Genomic DNA, 18856 nt, shown 5'->3' with positions numbered 1-18856 from the left:
GACTGCAGCCTTGGGAGGCCCCCCAGGGCACTGCCTGCCCCCACACACAAGGGGGACCCTAGCCAGCTGACGGGTTCAGACCATGGGCCCCCCACAGCCTGGTCTCCCGCAACAGAACTCGATTCACCTAGTTCGTCCCCCAGGTGGAGCAAGGAGGGCAGCTGGCCAGTGTTGATGGAGGTGTCCTCCTCGGGGGGGCCCAGAGAGCCCCCAGGAGACATGGCGTCTTCCGGCGGGGAGGGGAAGTCCTCTGAGGAAGGGCTGGGGGTGGCCCCACTCTCTGCTGGGGGCGTGGGAGCGGGGGGAAGGGGAGGAGTGGCCCTGTGGGTGCAGGACGGGAGGTCGGCACTGCCACAGGACAGCACCTCATCCACTGGGGACAGGATCTCAGGCTGGACACCGCCAGCCAGAGTGGGGTGGGCTTCCTCCCAGACAGGGGCGGCTCTGCCCCCTCCACACCCAGGCCCCTGGCTCTCAGCTGTCAGTGTGGCCAGTCCACTGGGGTCCCCGGGAGGAGCCTGCAGGTTCACAGGCGAGGCCTGGGGGGCCTTCCTGTTAGTTGGTGGGCCCAAGTCGGCACCTGAGGACGCCCTTGGGCGGCCAGCTGAGGCCACTGGAGGCCCGGTCCCTCCTCCTTCCCCGAACTCGGCCTCTTCGGATGTGGATGATGCCAAGGGAAAGGACAGGGACAGGTTCGAGTCACTGGAGGAAGAGATTTCGGATGTGGATGCCACACAGGCAGCCTCAGGGGACATCCGTGTGGCCTTCCCTACGTCTGATCCACTGGTCAGGCTCTCACTGGTTCCAGAAGCTTCCTGCCCCTCCCCAGGGCCCAAGGCAGGACGTGCTGGGCAGGGTGCCCTGCCACTGTGGAGGTCAGAGGAGCCTCCTGCAGGCGAGGGGCGCCCCAAGGTCGGCTGGGCGCGGGCACTGGGCTCTGGCAGGCCCTCCTCGTCCCAGATCCCGCTGGACACTTCCGACACAGACCTGGAGGTGGGGACATCCCCGAGAGGCGGCTGCCAGCCTGTCCGCATGAGGCCCGGCACCGCTGACTCTAGGCCTCCCGACACAGCGGACAGGCCGGACAGGGGACTGGCCCTATTGCCCCCCGGCCTCTCGCAGGCGCCTCGAGGGGAGGACTCCCGGGGTCCGGGCAGCTCTGCGTCGGGGCTGTCCCCCGCTTCCCAGTCCGACAGGGAGACGGAGCTCTCAGACAGCTGCACCAGGATGGCGGACACCTTCTGGAACTCCGGGAGGGAGGGAGAGGACAGACTGCTCATGGAGGAGGGGGCGCGGGACCCCGCTGAGGACCCTGAGCAGGTCCTGGGCGCAGACACGGATGGGGAGCCCAGGGCCGCAGGGGCCGAGCGCTGGGGCAGGGGGCTGCCCTGGTGCGGGGTGTGGGGCACGACCTCCTCAGCTGCTGCGGGAGCTGCAGGGAGAGGGGAAGGCGGGGATGACGCCACCCTGGCAGTGTCCCCGAGTGCGGAGGAGCCTGCAGCCCGCACTCCTCGGCCCCTGAGCTAGTGGATCGGAATCGGGAAACCCAGGCAGAGGCAGACGAAATGGCCACGGTGGGCCCGCTGACCCCGCACGGGTAGCTCCGCCCCCACCACCTCCGCACGGAACCCGGTCATATCTGGGTGGACGGCTCAGGACCCCAGGATGTGGGGGCGGGGAGTGAGTGGCCCCCATCCAGCTGCGGGAGAAGCCTGGCTCTAATTTAGGATGACACTTAAGTGGGGACTCAGTGGACTAGGGGCCCGGGGATGGGAGGCGTCACCTGGACGGGCGGTCTGCCGGGTGGCTTCCTGCCAGGGGAAGAGGGCGCAGGTGTCGTCTTGCCAATGGGTCCCCGTCCTGCAAGCACACGATGGAGAAGTCGGGGTGTCCCAAGGAGGGACCTCCGAAGGAGGCCTCCGACTCCCCCCTGAGAGCTAACCACCAAGGCGCAGGGCTCTGTGGGTGGGGGCGAGGAGCCCTGTCCTTCGGGGGTCTGCCTCAGTCCCCACTGCTTCAGGTGGCTGAGGGTTGTCACCTGAGGGGCATGTGCTCCCTGGAAGGGCCCCTCTTGCTTCCCCCTCTGGCTCTTGGGCTGAATCATCGGGTGACATCCTTGTTTCAGATGCACAGGGCCAGGCGGTCCCCAGTGAGAGCACGGAGCCACCATCTCCATACCCCAGGCCCCGACTTCTGCCCGAGGGCCCCACAGGCCCAGGCAGCTCCCCCAGGGGCCGCACCTCTGCTCCCCTGACCTCCAGCTTTCCATTTCTGGGGGCTTCCTGACGAGGCTGTTGGCAGAACCTAGCCCCGGAGCTGCCCCCGCTCGGCTTGTGCTGCTAGACACCTGCTGGGGACACGGTGGGGAAATGCCAGTCAGGATGGACACCCCCGTTATCCATGCCCACGTCCCTTCGCTGTGGAGAAGGCCCCTGCGCTCTGTGACCATGGTAAGGAACAGAGACCACTTCCCTACAAGGGCCCTGAAGACCCCCACGCACCAGACACCGCTCCCCACAGCGGGCTCCGAAGACCCACCGGCACACAGACCCGCCTGAGAAACGCCGAAGGGGCCGTCTTGTTAGTACCTCGTCCGAGGCACGAGGTCACCCACCCAAAGCCACGAGTCAGGGCTGACGGAGCAAGGCCAGGCCCCAACTCACACTGGCTTCCTGGGGGCCGCAGGGATCCACTCCATCCCCCGAGTGCCAGCTCCGGGCCTGGAAACTGCAGGCCTGGCTTTCCGTCAGGGCCAGGGTCTCTCCCTCTGCTGATGAGGGGCTGGGTTTGGCCTGGGGGTCTCCTGGGAGGCAAAGGGAACGTCAGCGCGACAGGCACAGATTGTAGGACACGGCAGACGTGGCGTCCAGGAAAACTGAAGCCACATGAAAAGAATCTTAAAATTCAAAACCCCAGAGTGTGTGTTTGTTATCTGGCTTAGGTGAGGACAGAGAAATATTATCTGCTCCCGCCGGGTGGGGTGGGGCAGGGGCAGGCCTTGACCCTGTCAAGGTCGCCACAGACAAGTTGAAAGATGAGCGAGGTGGGGACAAGGTGGGGACAAGGGAGGCTGCTGCGCAGCCCTTATCCACACAGCTTCCTTTTCCTCACCTTTGTCCCACCCTGGACCTCGCAGGTGTTGGGACACCAAGACTCGGGGGCTGTGACGGTCCTAAGGCCACCAGCCTGAGGGTCCAGAGCCATTTGGCTAAGGCCCAGGTTTGTCCATGGCCATTGGTGAACACTGAGGCATCGTGGGTCACGAAGGACCCTGGGCTTTCCAGTGACCATGATGGGAGCCACTGCGCAGCATCCGGTCAGACAGAGCCAGCGCCAGCCCTGGACCCTCCACGCTACCCTTGTCCCATCGACGCTAATCTGTCCCACGGTCAGCCCTCCAGGACCCACTGTCGCTGCCCAGCCTGGTTACCTTGGTCCATATTGCTGCTGCTCTCCAGCAGCTGGCCCTGGGCGTCGGGCCAGCCATCAGCCGAGGGCGTGTCCTCTTCCCATGCTGGCCTCGGAGGCTGCAGGTGACCGTCTGCAGGGGAAGGTGCCCTGGGGGATGTCCCATCCTGCTGCCCGGTGAGAAGGCTGCAAGGCAGTGCAGAGCAGGGTGGTGGCCCTCCTGGGCCTCACCCTCCCTGTGTCCAGCCCTGACCGCAAGCAGAGAACCGTGCGGCACAGCCAGGGGACAGCTGTGGTCGGTGGCCACGCGGTCAGCGTGTGGATGAAGGAAGACAGGTCTTGGCCCCTGCCCACCCAGCAGCTTCCCAAGCAGGGCCACCGCTGGGGTGTGACAGGTGCAGGGCACATGCATGGCTGTGGTGGGAGGCAGATGGCCATCTCTGCCAGCACAGACTGGGATAGAGCACGTGCTGCGTCAAGGCTTCTGCATGGAGGCCGCCCGCCGGTCCGTGGGGTGGCACCGTGAGTGCCAGCTGGGCCCACTGAGCTCCGGGAGGCACAGTGGGTCGGCAGCCTGCATGCCACACGCCCAGACCCGCTGCCATGCCACAGGTACCGATGGCCAACAAGAAGCGGCTCCATCACAGGGTCAAGGAGGCAGCTGGGGGGCAAGCAGCCGAATGCCCTGACTCTGCTGGCTCTAAGGACAACGCCCGCAGGCCGGCCTGCTCTAGAACATTCTGCCGCTCTCCGGGTGTCCTGTCTCCCAGGCACCTGCTGCAGCTGGGCCTACCTGGCTGCCCCCTAAGGTGGCCCTGAGTCTCCCCAGGACCCACACTCACATCTGGGGTGTGGATGGGGTGGGGTCACAGGGCTGTACTCGGAGGTCTGGAAGGAGGAGACAGGGGCCTGGAGCCCTGACCCAGCTGGAGCAGGACCCAGTGGGTACGCGTGGCCCCGATCCAGGCCCCCAGACCCTGGAGTACCGGCGCTGAGGACAGAGCAAGGAGACTATGCCGGGAGCCCCACGCCGCAGCCCTCTGAGGGCCCCTCAAACCCTCCCGCACCCGGGGTCTCAGGCCAATAGCCACAGCACCTGGAGGCTGAGTGAGGGGGTGGGGCCACAGGATGAGCTCACCGAGCACCCCGCTGGGAGCCCCGCTGGGCTGCACTTGAACGAACTAAAGAACGAGGACACCTGCCACCTGCCACCTGCCACCTGCTCATCTGTGCCGTGACCTCCAGCAAAATGTTCAGTCTGTCTGAGTCTCTCCTGCTACGTGGCTTCCCTGTTTTCTACCCTTGCGGTAGTGACTAGGGGTCACCGCGTGTGATGGGCAAGCAGAGACCTGGCCCAGCATGGCCCCCGCCCCGCACAGCTGACCCCTGACCCGGATCCAGGCCTGGCTAACGCCCGCCCGCCCAGCCCTATAAGCAAACTGGTGGGTCCCAGGAGGGCAGTCAGCCCGGAGCCTTTCAGAGACTTGGGCCTGGCAGCGCACAGCACCATGAATTATAGACCAGTCCGGGTGAGGTTTATTTAGAAAATGCTCATGGGGGGGTAAGGGGAGGCCAGTGGAGCTCATGGCCCCCCCAACCCCTGCTGAGTGGACGATGACCCTCTTTCCTGCGGGAGGCGTGAACGCGGCTGGAAGGGCCACACTGGGGCCCCAAGGGAGGGCAGGGGCTCCTGCAAGGGCTGCTTCTGGGGGGCGAGCCCCTTCCTGGGGTAGGGGCGCCTCCTGCTTCCTCACCCCACTCTCAGCCTGCTGCTTCTGGTCGGTACTGCAGCTAGTCTGGGGGTGGCCAGCTCTGGGGAACTAGGCTCAGAGGAGAAGGGGCCTCTGGGTACAGAGGGCTGTTTTAACTGGGCTGGAAGGGAAGAGGTGTTGCTGGGCCAGGCCGTCCGGAAGCTCTCGATAGGAAAAGCAGCTGAGCTCCTCCCACATCCCACAGCAAGGCCCTGGGTCAGGTGGCACTGGTCAGCGGACACCCCCGCCACCCCGAGGTGACACAGCCTGGGCAAAGCCCCTGCTGTCCCAGCAGAGAGGCTGCTTGCTGCAAACCGAGGGGAGAGGCCGAGCCTCGGAGTGGGGGGCGCCCCCTGCTGGCTGGCCACCCACACGGCACCGCGGCCCTCAAGCCAGGTCTGGCCACTCTGTCTCACTGCGCCCACCAAGCCCAGGACGGGGGCAGCCTGTCCCCATTGAACAGAAGCAGAAACAGGCTCAGGGAAATGGGGACACCCCAGGCCCTCCCGGCCAGCAGCACCTGCCTGCGCGCCTCCCACCAGCCCAGGGCAGCTGTGGCCTCCGCCCACCTCCCGTGGGCCAGCCAGCTGGAGCAGGGTCCCCTCAGTCCTCCCAGTGTCCCCCCTCCTTGGCAGGCCTGGCAGTGCGACGGCCGCCAGCACAGGAGAGGCTGTGAACGGGAGCACCGGCCAGGGCCGCCAGCGAGGACTCACCACAGGGCTCTCAGGCCCTCAGGGCGCTCCCAGGGGCGCTGGCTGGCGGGGCTGGCGGGGCTGCCAGGCCCACGTGGTGTCGGGGGGCAGGAGGAGCCCTGTGCCCGCCCCTCAGATCGCTGGCTTGCCTCAGAGCCCCCCTCCTGGGCGGCCTTGACTCCAGGGCTGGAGCTCTACGAGAAACGGCACAGAGTGAGCTGCTGTGACACCTGTGGCCCGCGTCCTCTTCGGAGAGGTGGTGGCAGGCGTCACGCGGCAGCAGCCACGGCAGACGGCGTGCTCCCACCAGTGGGCCCCGGGCTGAGACAGGTGGGCTTCCCCTCAGCGGAGCCCTGCGCCCAGTGCTAACAGTGCCTGGTGGGTGCAGACAACGGGCTGCACCCCACTGCATCGGGAACCAGGCAGCCCTGGGTGCCCCTGCTGCAGACTGGCCTGGGGCACACCCCCCTGGTGGTCACCCCGCAGCAACTGCCAACCTACACCAAGTGCTTCGCGGAGCCCGGCTCATTCCATCCTTACCTGCCAAGTGAGACCGTCAGCAACCCCAACTCACAGAGGAGACACTCGGCCTGGGGATGGCCACCTCACAACCACAGTCTCCTTCATGTGATGGTGGCAAGGAACAGGGAGCTGGATCTTGCTGCTTGGGGTCCCCCAAAGGACTGGCCTCTCTGAGGAGCCCCAGGCCCCACGCTTCCTTCTGCCTCAGAGCCCCTCCAGTGGCACTGGGGCCTGGTTCCTTCCCAGGCCAGGCCCGCCCCCTCCTCCTGGGCACCTCCTCAGCCCCCAGCAGGTGGCTGCCCCGCCCGCCCTCCATCTGTACCCAGCCAGAGACCCTGTCCACTCTGGGTCACGGGTGTTTTTACAAGGAACTTGCACATTCCCACAGGTGTTTCCTGGTCACGGCCTGAGCCTCCAGCCCCAGTGTGAGTGGCCACCTGAGGCAGCAGTGTCCATGTCTGAAGCTCCTGCTGCCGGCGGGCCAGGGCCCTCTGCACGGAAAGGGCGTCCCGATGGTGCTGCAGGAGCCGTGTCCTTTCCTGGTGCCAGCACAGGTGGCTGTTCCACAGGTACTGGATTTCCCTCTGAACCAGGCGGAGGAGGAAACAGCCATGACCCCACCCGCAGGAGGCACACACGGAAGAGAAACGCGCTGATAAACGGGGTGCAAGAGGCAGCCGGGGGCCAGTGCTGCGGGGGGCCTCCCCTTGCCCCTCCAGATATCCCTGCCCTTCTCGGCCTGCTCGGACAGCAGGGCCCGGGCACTGCGGCTCCCCTTGGGTTTAGCTGCAGGAAGCTCCAGCAAGAGGCAGGAGGGGAGGTTGGGTGCTCGTCCCTGGCGCCCCCAGGGCAGGGCCAGGATGGGCTTGGTGAGCCTCTGCCCTCCTCACACAGCCCTCCGTCTCCAGGTTCTGGGCACTGCCCCCACCTCTGGAACTCATGCCTTCGTTAGACTGTCCTCACTGTCCTCGGTTCCCCGAAGCGTCTGACGGCACACCCCTCAGCAGAGCCACCCTGCCCACACTCAGGTCTCTGCACATCCACCCTGGAGGTGGCAGCCTTCACCAACCACAGGAGGAAACTAAGGCTGGGCAGAGCGGCCCTGACCCCGGCTTCATCACAGCGTCTGCCTGCGACACAGGACACCAGGTTTGGGGCATGGTCCCTGCCCTTGGCCAGCGCCAGGCAGTCCAGCTAGGGCTTGTTCTCGGGATGGGGAGCCTGGGGCAGCCACGCTCATTGCCGTGTGATAAGTGGACACCGTCCTAAGACCCCCTCACGGTTCACTAGTCAGGGCCTGCCTGACAGATAGTGTCGCTTGCATTTTTCTGTCTCCTCCTGTTGCCTCCCTTTCCTGGGATGCCCCCCACCTGCCACCCCACCTCCCTGGTCCAGGCAGCCCATCTAGAGCAGAGATTTGAGGCCTGAGCAGCCCTGGAGGTCGGTGAGGGCTCAGGGATTCTCTAGCTGGGGTGCGGGATGTTCTCATGACTACATCGGTGTATGCCACCTGCCCACTGCCTGGACCGAGTGGCCTTACCTGCTCCTGCTCAAGGTTGCTGAAGGTCTGCTGCTGCTGCTTCTCCAAAGCCGCCAGCGCAGCACCGTTCCCCGTGCTGCCCAGACACCTGGGGGGAGGGGGCGGGGCGAGGTGGCAGGAGGGTCAGCCTCTCCGTAAGCGGAAATGAAAAACCACAGACACGACCAGCCTTGGCCAGCCAGGTGGGCCTGGGATGCCCCCTTCCTGCAGCAGGGCACCAGGAGGAGTGTGTGAGGGGGGTGTGTGGCCATAGCCATGCTGTCACGCTGTCCACCGCCTCACGACCCCTTTGGGGCCTGAGAGACAAAGAGAGGGCAGCACCTCCCACCCTGGCTCTCCAGCCCAGCCCGAGGGTCCTCTGAGGAGGGGGCGGGGTATGACTGGAACACCACAGCCTGCCCTGAGGATCACAGCTCGAATAACCTTTTCGGAGGCTAATGTGGCAATATCACGAAGCTTAATGCTTTCCGGCTGACACAGCGATTCCACTTCCCGGGAACCTACTTTACGGAACTTGTGTCTGGGATGCTGGGCTCTAAGGACACAAAGGTGGAAGGAGCGGCAGGCGCAGGCGCAGGGCGCTGGTTAGGGGGCTCTTTAGTCTCCCCGTACTGGGCGCCCCGTATGTTGTAGCAGTTACGTAGGAACACGGAAGTTTTCTTAACTTTTACGTGAGAACCTGGTTTACAAAGTTTGTGCAGTCTACTACGCATGCCGTGTAAACAGCCCTGTGCGCGTTCCCCTGGACAAGAGCCGGCAAGACAGACTGGAAGATGGCAGAGCTCGTCTCCGAGACGTGGGACCGTGTGCGGTTTTAAATTTACGCATCTGTCTTTTCGGCCCTCTGCTGCCTCATCTAACGTCCTGATGCACCACTGCTTGGGATAATAGAGTTTGTTCCCCGACTGACGTCAAGGCCGGGGCGGGGCCCGGGGCGGGGCCGACGCTGCGCGCATGCGCTCACCTTCGCTGATGCTCCAGCCACGCCCGCTCCGCGTGCACCTTCTCCGCGAGCGCCTTCTGGCGCAGGCGCAGCAGCGCGGCCTGGTGTTGCGCACGCAGCTCCTCCTCCCGCAGACTCTGCTCCAGCATCTGCGGCGGGAAGCGGCGGGTAGCTCCAGGCGTTGCGCTCCGGGTCCCCGCCCGGCTGCACTGCGGCGGGGCAGACTGACCGGGCCTAGCTTCCAGGCCGCTGCCAGGACCGGCCTCTCCCGATGGGAGCGGTGCCCAGCCCAGGGGAGGAGGCTGCCGGCTCCAGGAAGCCCTCCTGGACTGCCCTCTCACTCATCCCCGTGTTGCGCCCCACTTCCCGGCTACGAGCTCCGAGGCCTGGGCGGGGTCCTCATCATCTTGGCCATGTGCCCAGCCCGGATCCAGTCCGGGCACTCATTTGTGCTCCAGAGGATGTGGGATAGGCCGGGCCACACTGCAGTGTGCTTCCTGGGTGGTGGGGCCAGCCCTGCCTGTAGCAGCCTGTGGAAATGCCTGCCCTCCCCTGTCCCCCAGGGTGGAAGGAATGAGCTTGGGCTGATGTCCCGTGGAAGGGTGGGTGATGCCCGAGGCAGGGAGAGCCTCCCTCAGCCCAGGACCCACCCGGGAGACCCCCTGGGTTCAAGCTGTACAAAAGGCAGGCCTGGCACCTGAGGGAGAATTTGGGGCTACTATTGGCTGCCAGTGCCTCCCTGGGACCCCACTCCTATGCCCTGCCTCCTAAGGGTCATCTCTCAGTACCTGGTGGGTGGGGTTTTCCCAAGGGTAGAGCCTGGCCAGCGGCAGCTGGGAGAAGGTCCAGTCTGGCCTCCCTTCCTGCGTGGCCTCTGAGGACAAAGCTGTGGTTTGGTCACAGGGCTGGGGGCCTGTTCTAGAGCAGGGCCCCGCAGGGGTAGGGTGTGGGGGGTGTGACGTCCCCACACACACATGGCTTCACAACGGGTCTTCACGAGGCCATGTCACGGAATCGACTAACGTGAAGCTCTGCTGTGCGAACCCACCGACCACGCAGAAGACCAGAGCTAGGGGAGAGGAGCCTCGGGGATGGCTCGGTCCAGGTGCCCCAGTCACAGGAGGGGAGGCCGAGGCCCAGAGAGACCCGGTCAAGGTCCAGCACCAAGCAGGTGAGGGCGGACTGCTCTGAGGGACGGGATGGGCATGTTGGAGGGTCCCTGTTCCCTAAGAGGCTGAGATGGGCTGTAACTGGGCCCTGGGTAGATGGTGACGGCTGCCCTGGAGGTCTGCCAGGAGCGGGGCTGAAGGAGCTGAGGCCCCCTCAGTCCCTGAGCAGGGCAGGCAGGGCTAAATGGCATGCCACACCCCTCCTTACTCGGCCGCGGTCCTGCTGTTAGGCTGCGTCACCTAGTGTCTGACTGAACGCGTTTTTCTGTGACCCAAGCTTATAGTCACCAGGTGTGTGGAGGTGGGGGTGGTGGCTGCTGTGTCCACTTGCTGTCTTAGCCTAGTTACTCCAGGCTCAGTGGACACCCAGCCCCTACAAATGTGTGGCAGAGATGCCCGATAGTCAGTCAGAGTCCTGGCATCAGACTTAGTTTCAAATCTTGGTTCTGCGCTTACCACACGGCCTCAGGCCACAACCCTCCATCCCTGGGCCTTTCTCATGTGTGCCTGACTCAGTTTCCCCCACTGGGTCCATGTAGGGAGCGTGCTCTGCCTGCTCCCTGGCTCGGGGTCAAGCCCCTGGCGTGTGGCGGGGATGGAGGACACTCACCTGCAGAAGCTGGCTTGCCCTCCTGACTCTCTCGTCCTTCCTGGCGGCCCCAGGAGAACATGGCAGCGTCTCGGCCCGGGGGCAGGTGGGACCTGCCGGGTGTGAAAGCACCGGAGATTCACGGCTCCAGTGGCGCCAGTGCCGACACCCGTCCCAGACCCCCTCACCCCGCCCTCTTCCACCGTGGGCCCCGTCTCGGGCCACACCGTGGTCTGGCTGTCACCATGCTCCAGGAGGTCTTGGGATCCGGATCCCCGCACACCTGCAGCCGCGCCAGCTCCCCAGCCACCTCTGACCTTGCTTGTGTTGAGTGTTTCTCCATGAGCCTCTGCAAGGATGGGTGAGTGCGTGGAGGATGAACGGGGCAGCCTCACGGCCAGCGGGCCAGGCCGGGCAAGTCTCCAACCTCAGGGCTCCGTCTGTCCATCCCCCACACGGGCAACCCTTCTCTGACCCCTCCCTGCCCTCCAGAGAGGGCTGGACATGGCAGGGGTGAGGGAAGGCCCACGAGCGCCTTCAGCAGCGGGGCATGCTGCCCTGGGCAGGGAATGGGCACGCGTGGGAGCTCGGGCCACGGCCAGCTGACCTCCAGCTGGTGTTGGAAGAGCAGGCCGTCCAGGGCCTTCTCTGCCTCCCGGACCTCCACCTCTGCCCGCTGCCGCAGGCGGGCCAGCGCCTGCCCCTGCCTCCACTGGTCCAGCTGCAGGGGTCCCAAGCCTCAGGGTTCCGGGGCCCAGCCAGCCCCGACGGCTCCCAACACACCCTCGGCACAGAGAGCAGGCAGTGCCACCTTCAAGACCTCCCGCCCTACGCTCGAAAGGACCCCACTCTTGGCAGGCCGTACCCTCCAGCCCCTCTACCTGCTCTGCACCCCCAGCCTCCCTCTTAGCCATGAAGGCTGGTGGCCCAGACCAGTATGACCGTGATGCTCCCCACCCCCCACCAGCCTCCCCCTGAAGAGCCACAGCCACCCAATAGAACGGGGGCAGGACACACCTTCAGTGACTGGAGGAAGCTCAGGGACTGCTGCTGGATGTCAGCGAGGCGCCCAGACCGCAGCCCACCAGGCTCCCGCTGACCTGCGCAGACCACGGAGAAGGGACCACTGAGCACCTGGGGCACCCGAGTGTACCCTGCTCAGCCGCAGTGCTCCGGCCTGCAGGGAGTGCTCCGGCCTGCAGGGAGACGGCACGTAGGGAGGAGCCCAGGAGGATGCCTGGGCCTGAGCCGTCACCGAGCACACCCGTCCCGGGAGGAGGCGGCAGACGCGGCTCCCTCGCTGCACCACCTCCTCAGCTCACTCTGCCTGACCCCTGGCCACGCTGCCCCTGGAGCGATGACCCAGGCTGGCAGAGGTGATGGGACAGGAACACAAGCTCACGAGCTTTGCCGCCAGATGGACCCTGCTCGGCACGCATCCGCAGGGTGACCTGGAACAAATCGCTAGCGGATCAGAGCCTCCACAGGGAGACGGCGGTCCCACCTCCCGGCACAAGTGACCTAAGGCTTGCTCAGCAGGGTAGCTGCTGCTGTTCTGGACTAGTGATGGCTGTGCGGGTGGGCGTGTTAACACGAGGCGTGGTCCCCAGGGCTTAGTTCCAGACTGTGGGCACGAGACCCTCATCCTCCCCTGGGGTTGCACAGTCCCCAAGTCAATGGAGGGGTCCTCTGCCCTTTGGTGACCCCCCAGGGCCCAGCTCGGCTCTGCATGCTGTTGGCTCCTGGCCCTGTGGGAGCCGCCTCTTGGGGCAACTCCATGGCTGGGGGTTGGCCAGCAAGCTCCTTCCTCGATCTGCCCCCATCTTGGCCTGGTTCCTGCTGAGAGCGGGCAGAGGTAGCCACAGGGGATGGTCGGCTCGCTCTGGGGCCCAGGCCCCGTCTGCAGAAGGCAGAGCCCTCCTGGTGACTCGGATGAGCTGTCAGTCACCGCTGGCAAGTGTGCTGGCTGTGGCATCCCTCTGCTGTGCTCTGCTTTCCCGAGCCGAGCGAGTGGGCTCCCATGCTTAGAGCCGTGACGGAGCTGTGAGCGACAGCCACCCACTTCCCCGGCATTTCCACGGCAGCCGAAAAACTCCATGGGGCGCCAGGCTTGGACGGGCAGCAAGGCTGTGGCCACCTGACGTGCACTGAGCATCCGAGGGGGCGCTGGTGGAGCCTCCCCTCCTCCCTGAGAGTGAAGACACTTTCCGGAATTGGCTTAAGATGTCTGTTCTGAGCCGAAGTTCTCTCGAGAAGGGGAAACTCTCTCATGCCTTTGTTTTGTGGCCTTGAGAGAGGCTGAAGCCAGACAAAGTGCCCAGTAGCCACCAAGCCTGCCAGCCTGGGCTCCCGCCAACCCTCTTCCAGGCACCTGACAGCTCCAGAGGCCCGAGGCCCGAGCCCTCCACCTGAAGAGAGGGAGTTCCTGGCCAGCTCCGACACACCAGCATCCCTGACAGGTCAGTAGGGAGACACGGGCTGCACGCCCCTGAGCTGTCCCTGAGATGAGCTGCCAACCACCTGCCAGCCCCCGGAGCCTGCCGGAGCGACCCCACTGAGCCCCCGGAGCCTGCCGGAGCGACCCCACTGAGCCCCCGGAGCCTGCCAGAGCGACCCCACTGAGCAGAGAATGACACTGGTCTCTCTCCTCAAGTGCTCCGATGACAACTGGCAAGGAGCCCCAAGACCCCGGCACCATGCGTCACCCCAAAGTGCCTGGTGGCTGGGGATCTGACAAGACAATTTCATAAATGCTATTACTTAGTCCTATGGGTGGCCCCAGCTGAGACGTTTGCTCGAGTCCAAAAAGCTCTCTCGGACAGTAGTGCCTGATGTTCAAATCTAGAAAGTTCTATCAGACCATGTTGCTTCCATCCATAAAAGTGAGAGCTGACGGGCTCAGGGCCGAGTTCGAATCCCCGCTCTCCCAGTTACTGGCTGGGGAGGAGGGTGCCCCTCTGAGCATCAGAGTGCTCCTCCGTAAACACGGACGTGAGGACAGGACCTGTCCCCGAGGCACAGCAAGACCAACGGGACACCATGTGACACAGGTGCCTGGCCTGGCGCACTCAGTTCATTCATGCCTTTAGCGAATATTCCCCAGGCGCCCCTCACGTGGCGGGCACTCCCCCAGGCACCGGGGCTAAAATGGGAACCAGACCCCTCACGCCCTCGTGGCCCACGGAGACGGAAGCACAAACACGGGTTTGACGCCCGCAAAGCAGAATACAACAGGGTGAGTGGCAGCACCTGACCTAGCCTGAGAGTTATCTGGGAGGCTTCCTGGAGGAGGTGTCTGACCTAAGCCCAGTGCAGGCACTTTGCGTTGTGCTCACAGCTTGGCTGCCTGAGATCCAGCTCTCAGCCAGGCATAAGCGGCCCAGATATCAAACAGCTTTTGGGGGCTGCCTGTGGCCTCAAGAATTCCAGTCTGCACAGAGAGCTGGGTCCTGCCCTGCCCTTCCCTGCCCTGCCGAGGGGAGCGGCAGGGCAGTGGGGGCTCAGGAGGGACAGAGAGCTCTATGCCATCGCCAACCTGCTCTTACCTCCTGGAGAGACAGCCTGCAAGCAGAGCTAGGGAGAGGAGCAGTCTTTTCCAGAAGGCCTGGCACCTGCCCCACCCAGGTTCAGCCTATGGGCAGCCCCTGGGCAACAGCCTGCAGCTCTGCCCAGACCAGACCTCAGAGGCTCCAGGAGGGACCGTCTGCGGGGGTGAGGCAGCCCTGCCCTGTCTCCTCTCTAGAAGGCATCTGGCCGGTGTTGGTGGGCCCTCCAGGGACCCTGAGGCCTCACAGCAAGCGGGGGCGGGGCAGCCTCCAGCCAGGTCCCTGCTTTCCCAGGAGGACGGGCCCAGCCAAGAGGCGCCTGTGGGGAGGAGCAGCTCTGCAGAAGAGACTGCTGACGTCAGTTCTCATCTGTCCTTGCCTGGCATCCAGGCCACTCACTGAATATTCCTCGAGGGAATGAGTAAGTGGGAAAGCTCACGCCATCCAGACGCCTGGTTTCTGGGCCACCAGTGACTGCCGGTGTCCTCTTTGGGTGTCGGGAGGACGCCCTTCTCTGCCCCAGGCTCTGGTCTCGTGCGCCCCCCCCGCCAGGGGTTTTAGGGGTTCCGGCTGGGGCTGCCCACCCCCTGCCCCAGGAGCCACCCATGGGCCAAGTAGGGGGAGGCAGGTGGCTGGGGCGCACACAAGATGCACGTTCCTCGGGCAACTACCAGTCACAACAGGTGTGTAAGTGCACAGAGCAAGCGGCTGGGTCCCGAAAGCCTCCAGAACACTTTAATGCTGAAGCGTGGACGCTCTCCACGTAGCAAGACATCTGAAGCGAGGACGGTCTTCACGTAGCAAAGGCCCCATCTACACCCGCAGGACCTCGCCACAGCGCCAGACAGTGGAGGGAGTCCCCTGCGGGCCTCCCCGGCCACCCGCCCAGACGGCCCAGGGCCTGGCCACAGGCTCACCCTTGCCGCAGCTCTGCGTGGTCCAGGGTGTGACCAGGCCTGCCCCTCGGGCCGACGGCGTCTCCTCCAGCCACAGGGAGCAGCAGGTGGGGTCCGGTGGGATCGGCACCCCGTGTGAGCTGGGGACACGCAAACACACTTGTGAGCAGGATGGGGCCACAAACATCCTAAGGTAAGGGCAGCTTGTGGGAGGGGTCTGGGCTCCCTTGGCCCACAGAGCTCTCAGACGTGTATGGTGTCCGAGGTGGGACCCAAGGGCCAAAGGCCTATGAGGGACAGGCCTGTGGCCAGAGGGCCAGGAGGGCAGGGTGAGCAGGTGGGGCTTGGAGATGCCGATACCCGCAGTGTCCCGGGCTTGGGGCTCTGCGCTCAGACGCAGGAGGACCAGCTGTCACCCATGCAGGCTTGGCTTCCATGGTCACCGGGGATCTGGGGCCAGGATCAAAGCGCACTCTGCCCCAAGGCCACGCTGGCCCTGGTGTGCCAAGCTTGGATCAGCAGTGTGCACGGCGGCCTCACTTCATGTCCCTATGTAGGCCACATAGCTGTCCCTTCTGGCACGCAGCCACCCAGGGCCCACTGAGTGACCAAAGATGCCGGCCATACCTGTGACTATGGAGACTGGGCATGGGGGACTTGGCCCTTCTCCAGCAGCCTGCAGGGTCCCGCAGTCCACAGGCATTTGTCCAGCACCTGCTGTGTGCCCAGTGCCCACCGCCCAGACCCCGCCCCCAAAGCTCACGTCTTGCAGGGAAGATGGCAAGTGTTCCAGAAAGAGGGTCAGCCCTGGGGCTGAGAGATGCTGAGGGGCAGCAGAGGGGTCCCGATGACCTGGGGGCACTCGCCCGGGCAGGGAGAGGAGGGACCAGGTAACCGCAGGGCCTGCCCTGGGCTCCCTTGCGCTCCTCCTTCCCAGTCCTGAACTCTGGGTGCCAGCCTTGCCGAGCAGATCAGGAGACGGCGGAGAGGGGCCATGTCCTCGAAGCCTTAAAGGAGCGCCATCCATAAACCGGTGTCTCCTCAATTACTCAGAGGCGGCTCAGCAAACATTTCCCATAAAGAGCCAAATGGAAAATAATTACACCCCGTGGGCCACGTGATCTCCACCTCTGTGGACAGGACTGGGCTTGGCCTGCCACGGTCCCTGGCAAGCAGCCACTCCCGTGATGCAAAAGTGGGTGTGGGCATGTGCTGATAAAACTTTATTTACAAACATGGCTGGTGGGCAGGAGGGCAGGGGTCAGGGCTGTGGCTCACTGACCCCTGATCTAGACTTCCCAGGGCAGTGGTCCTCAGACTCCAGTGTGCCCCCAAATCACTGGAGGACTTGTGAAAACACTGGTCACTGCCCACCCCCAGTGCATTGGATTCAGGGGGGCTGGGTGGGCCAAGGACCCCGCGTTTCTGACGAGCTCTCAGGGAACTGTCGGAGAGCCACTGGACAGGAGACAGGAGGAGTGGGGGACCCGTGGGCTCAAGCCCAGGCTCTTGCCTGGACCTCGGCTGCTCTCCCACGAGCTCGTGACCGGGGCAAAGCTCTCCTCCTCTCCAAGCCTCAGTTTCCCCATCTCTAAAACGAGAGAGAGAACACGTCTCTCGGAGTGCTAAAAGCTGTGGGAGTTCCAGGGGCCCCCAACCCCACCCCTACCCTTCCTTCCAGAGACGCTGGGGTGGATGGGGCGTCCTGGGGCCCAACCCGGCGTCCTCACTAGACGATGGTGGTAACAAGCTGGCCCCCACGTGGCACTGAATGCTGCGGTCCCAGCACGGAAAAGATGGGGTAGAGGACCCACCCCAAGACAGAAGCTGGCCTTGAAGAGGGCTGTGGCTTTCATCCTTGGGCATGGGCAGCGGCTGAGATGACCAGGGGCCTGGCCGCAGAGCCGCGCGGCCCACGAAGCAGTGAGCGGAGGCTGCTGCTTTAGAAAGCACAGCCGGGGCCTGCTCCCCGAGCTCCAGGGCGCTGGGGCACCTCGGAACACTTTGTGCTGACTTCCACCTCTGCCTGGGCCTGGGCCTGGGTATGGGGGAGGGGCGGTGCCCGCCAGCTGGGAGGGCCACAGGCTGAAATGCCTGGGTGTGAGGGGATGCCTGGTGGGACTGCCCCTCTGCTCTGAGACCGCCTGGGCCTGGGCCCCGGGCTGTGCTGGCCATCGGCGGGAGCAGCATGCACAGATGCAGGGTGTCCACCGCGGATTCTCCCCGCCCGCAGCCCTCTCGAAGGGCTGGAAGAAAGCGGGCATGTACGCAAGAAAGCCCAATGCTGCCCCCTAGTGGCGGCAACAGTCCAGTCCCAGCAGAGGGGCTGAGGCTGGGCTGCAGGTGGGATGGGGGCCAAGTGAGACTCACTGCCCACTGGTGAGGGCACAGGGCTTCAGGAAGGCAGGGCGGGCGGGGAACCCTGGGGCCATGGGCGGGAGAGGCATGTGGGCAAGGAAACACCCCAGGGGAGGCCCAGGGGTGGAGGGGTGCTCCGGCAAACCAACCCTTTAAGGTGGATGCATCACGCCCCACTTCCTGCAGAAGACTCAGGCTGGTAGGGGCATGTGTTCACCCAAGGTCGACAGCTTGAAGGCAGACCTGGGGTTCGCACTGCCCCCCTGGGGTCCCCTGGGGCAGCCCCGCTGGGGGGGTGTCAGGCTTCCTCTCCCCTGGGAGGCAGCCTTCACAGTTTCTAGTTCTTGCTCCACAGCTGCCCCGACCACAGTCTCCGTCCCCACCTTTAGCTCCCTGTTAATAAACTCTACACCACAAGCCAGGTGCCGAGCCAGGACGGGCCAGGCAAGGGGGTACGGGACCCCTGGCATCCCTCCCACGTGTTCCCAGTGGGCTCTGGCTGGTATGGATGGACAAGGCCAACTCCCTGGAGACTGACCACCAGCCTGTCCCCCTCCAGAGCCCCCGTACCCTCAGCTCTGAGCTGTCAGGCCTGGGGTCCCCGAGGAGGTGGGAGAGGGCTTCTTAGGGAAGGACTGCCTGGGACCGGGCTGCGGACCACTGCCCAGGTCGCCTGGGTCTCAGGGCAGACAGGTGAGAGGGGCCAAGGTTGGATGGAGAACTTCTGGTGCCATGTGGTATGCCAGGGAGGAGAGCCGGGGGTGGGGAGGGTTGGGGACCAGGAGGGCGCCGTTGGCCACTGAGGAAGGCAGGACGGGGCCCCTGGTGTCAGGAGACACCAGACAGGAGGGCGGGCGATGGGGCTGGAGGAATGGTTCTTAGGGTGGCGACGGGAGTCCGTCAGGAGTGGGCCGAGCATGTTTGTGAACCCCAAAGACGTCAGCCGTTCAGAGAAGGTCACATATCAGCAAGGAAGCAGCTCCCTGCACGGAGGCTGGGCCAGGGCAGGAAGCACCCCGAGGGTGAGTCAGGACTGAGAGAGGTGGGGGCACAGGGCAGGGACACTGGTTACTGGGGGGAATGGGCTGGAGGACAGAGAGGACAAGAAGGAACAGCAATTGGACCACTGGTGCCCCAGACCGGCCATCTGTATGCAATTGGACCCAGTGTCTCTGGGGAAGGGACATGTGTGAAGTGGCCCCTAGAGAAGGCCACAGCCAGCGCGGGGGATGGAAGCTGCAGGAAGGTGCAGTGTCTGGACGGGTGGCCCTGAGAACTCAGACGTGGACGAAGGACCTGGATGGAGGACCGCCCACGTCAGTGTCACCTGGGTGCAGTCAGCCTGCCAGTCACACAATGACACAGGAACGCATGGCCGACAGTGTGTCTCCGGGGCCCAGAACCGGTGCAGGGAGCACGTCCCAGAGACTGCTCACTGGTCCG

General features: G+C 64.8%; 1 protein-coding gene across 1 annotated transcript in view; it reads right to left on the bottom strand.

The window, feature by feature from the left end:
• LOC105298632 (nascent polypeptide-associated complex subunit alpha, muscle-specific form) overlaps positions 1 to 9976 on the bottom strand; it is a gene marked incomplete at its 3' end in the record, with an annotated part of 28737 nt that extends 18761 nt beyond the window's left edge. The window contains exons 1-9 of the mRNA XM_023536465.1: positions 9645 to 9976; positions 8878 to 9005; positions 7914 to 8001; positions 6811 to 6957; positions 3431 to 3594; positions 2664 to 2803; positions 2241 to 2347; positions 1784 to 1860; positions 128 to 1432 (exon numbers count right to left, since the gene is read on the bottom strand). Of these exons, the coding sequence (XP_023392233.1) occupies positions 128 to 1432; positions 1784 to 1860; positions 2241 to 2347; positions 2664 to 2803; positions 3431 to 3594; positions 6811 to 6957; positions 7914 to 8001; positions 8878 to 9005; positions 9645 to 9832 (2344 nt within the window). The remainder of the gene's footprint in view (positions 1 to 127; positions 1433 to 1783; positions 1861 to 2240; positions 2348 to 2663; positions 2804 to 3430; positions 3595 to 6810; positions 6958 to 7913; positions 8002 to 8877; positions 9006 to 9644) is intronic.
• Positions 9977 to 18856: the final 8880 nt, after the last annotated feature.

This window comes from Pteropus vampyrus, unplaced genomic scaffold, assembly GCF_000151845.1.
Source record: "Pteropus vampyrus isolate Shadow unplaced genomic scaffold, Pvam_2.0 Scaffold157, whole genome shotgun sequence".
NCBI classification, from domain to species: domain Eukaryota; kingdom Metazoa; phylum Chordata; class Mammalia; order Chiroptera; family Pteropodidae; genus Pteropus; species Pteropus vampyrus.
Note: the sequence above shows the minus strand (reverse complement) of the source record. Positions and strands in the feature narration are given on the sequence as shown.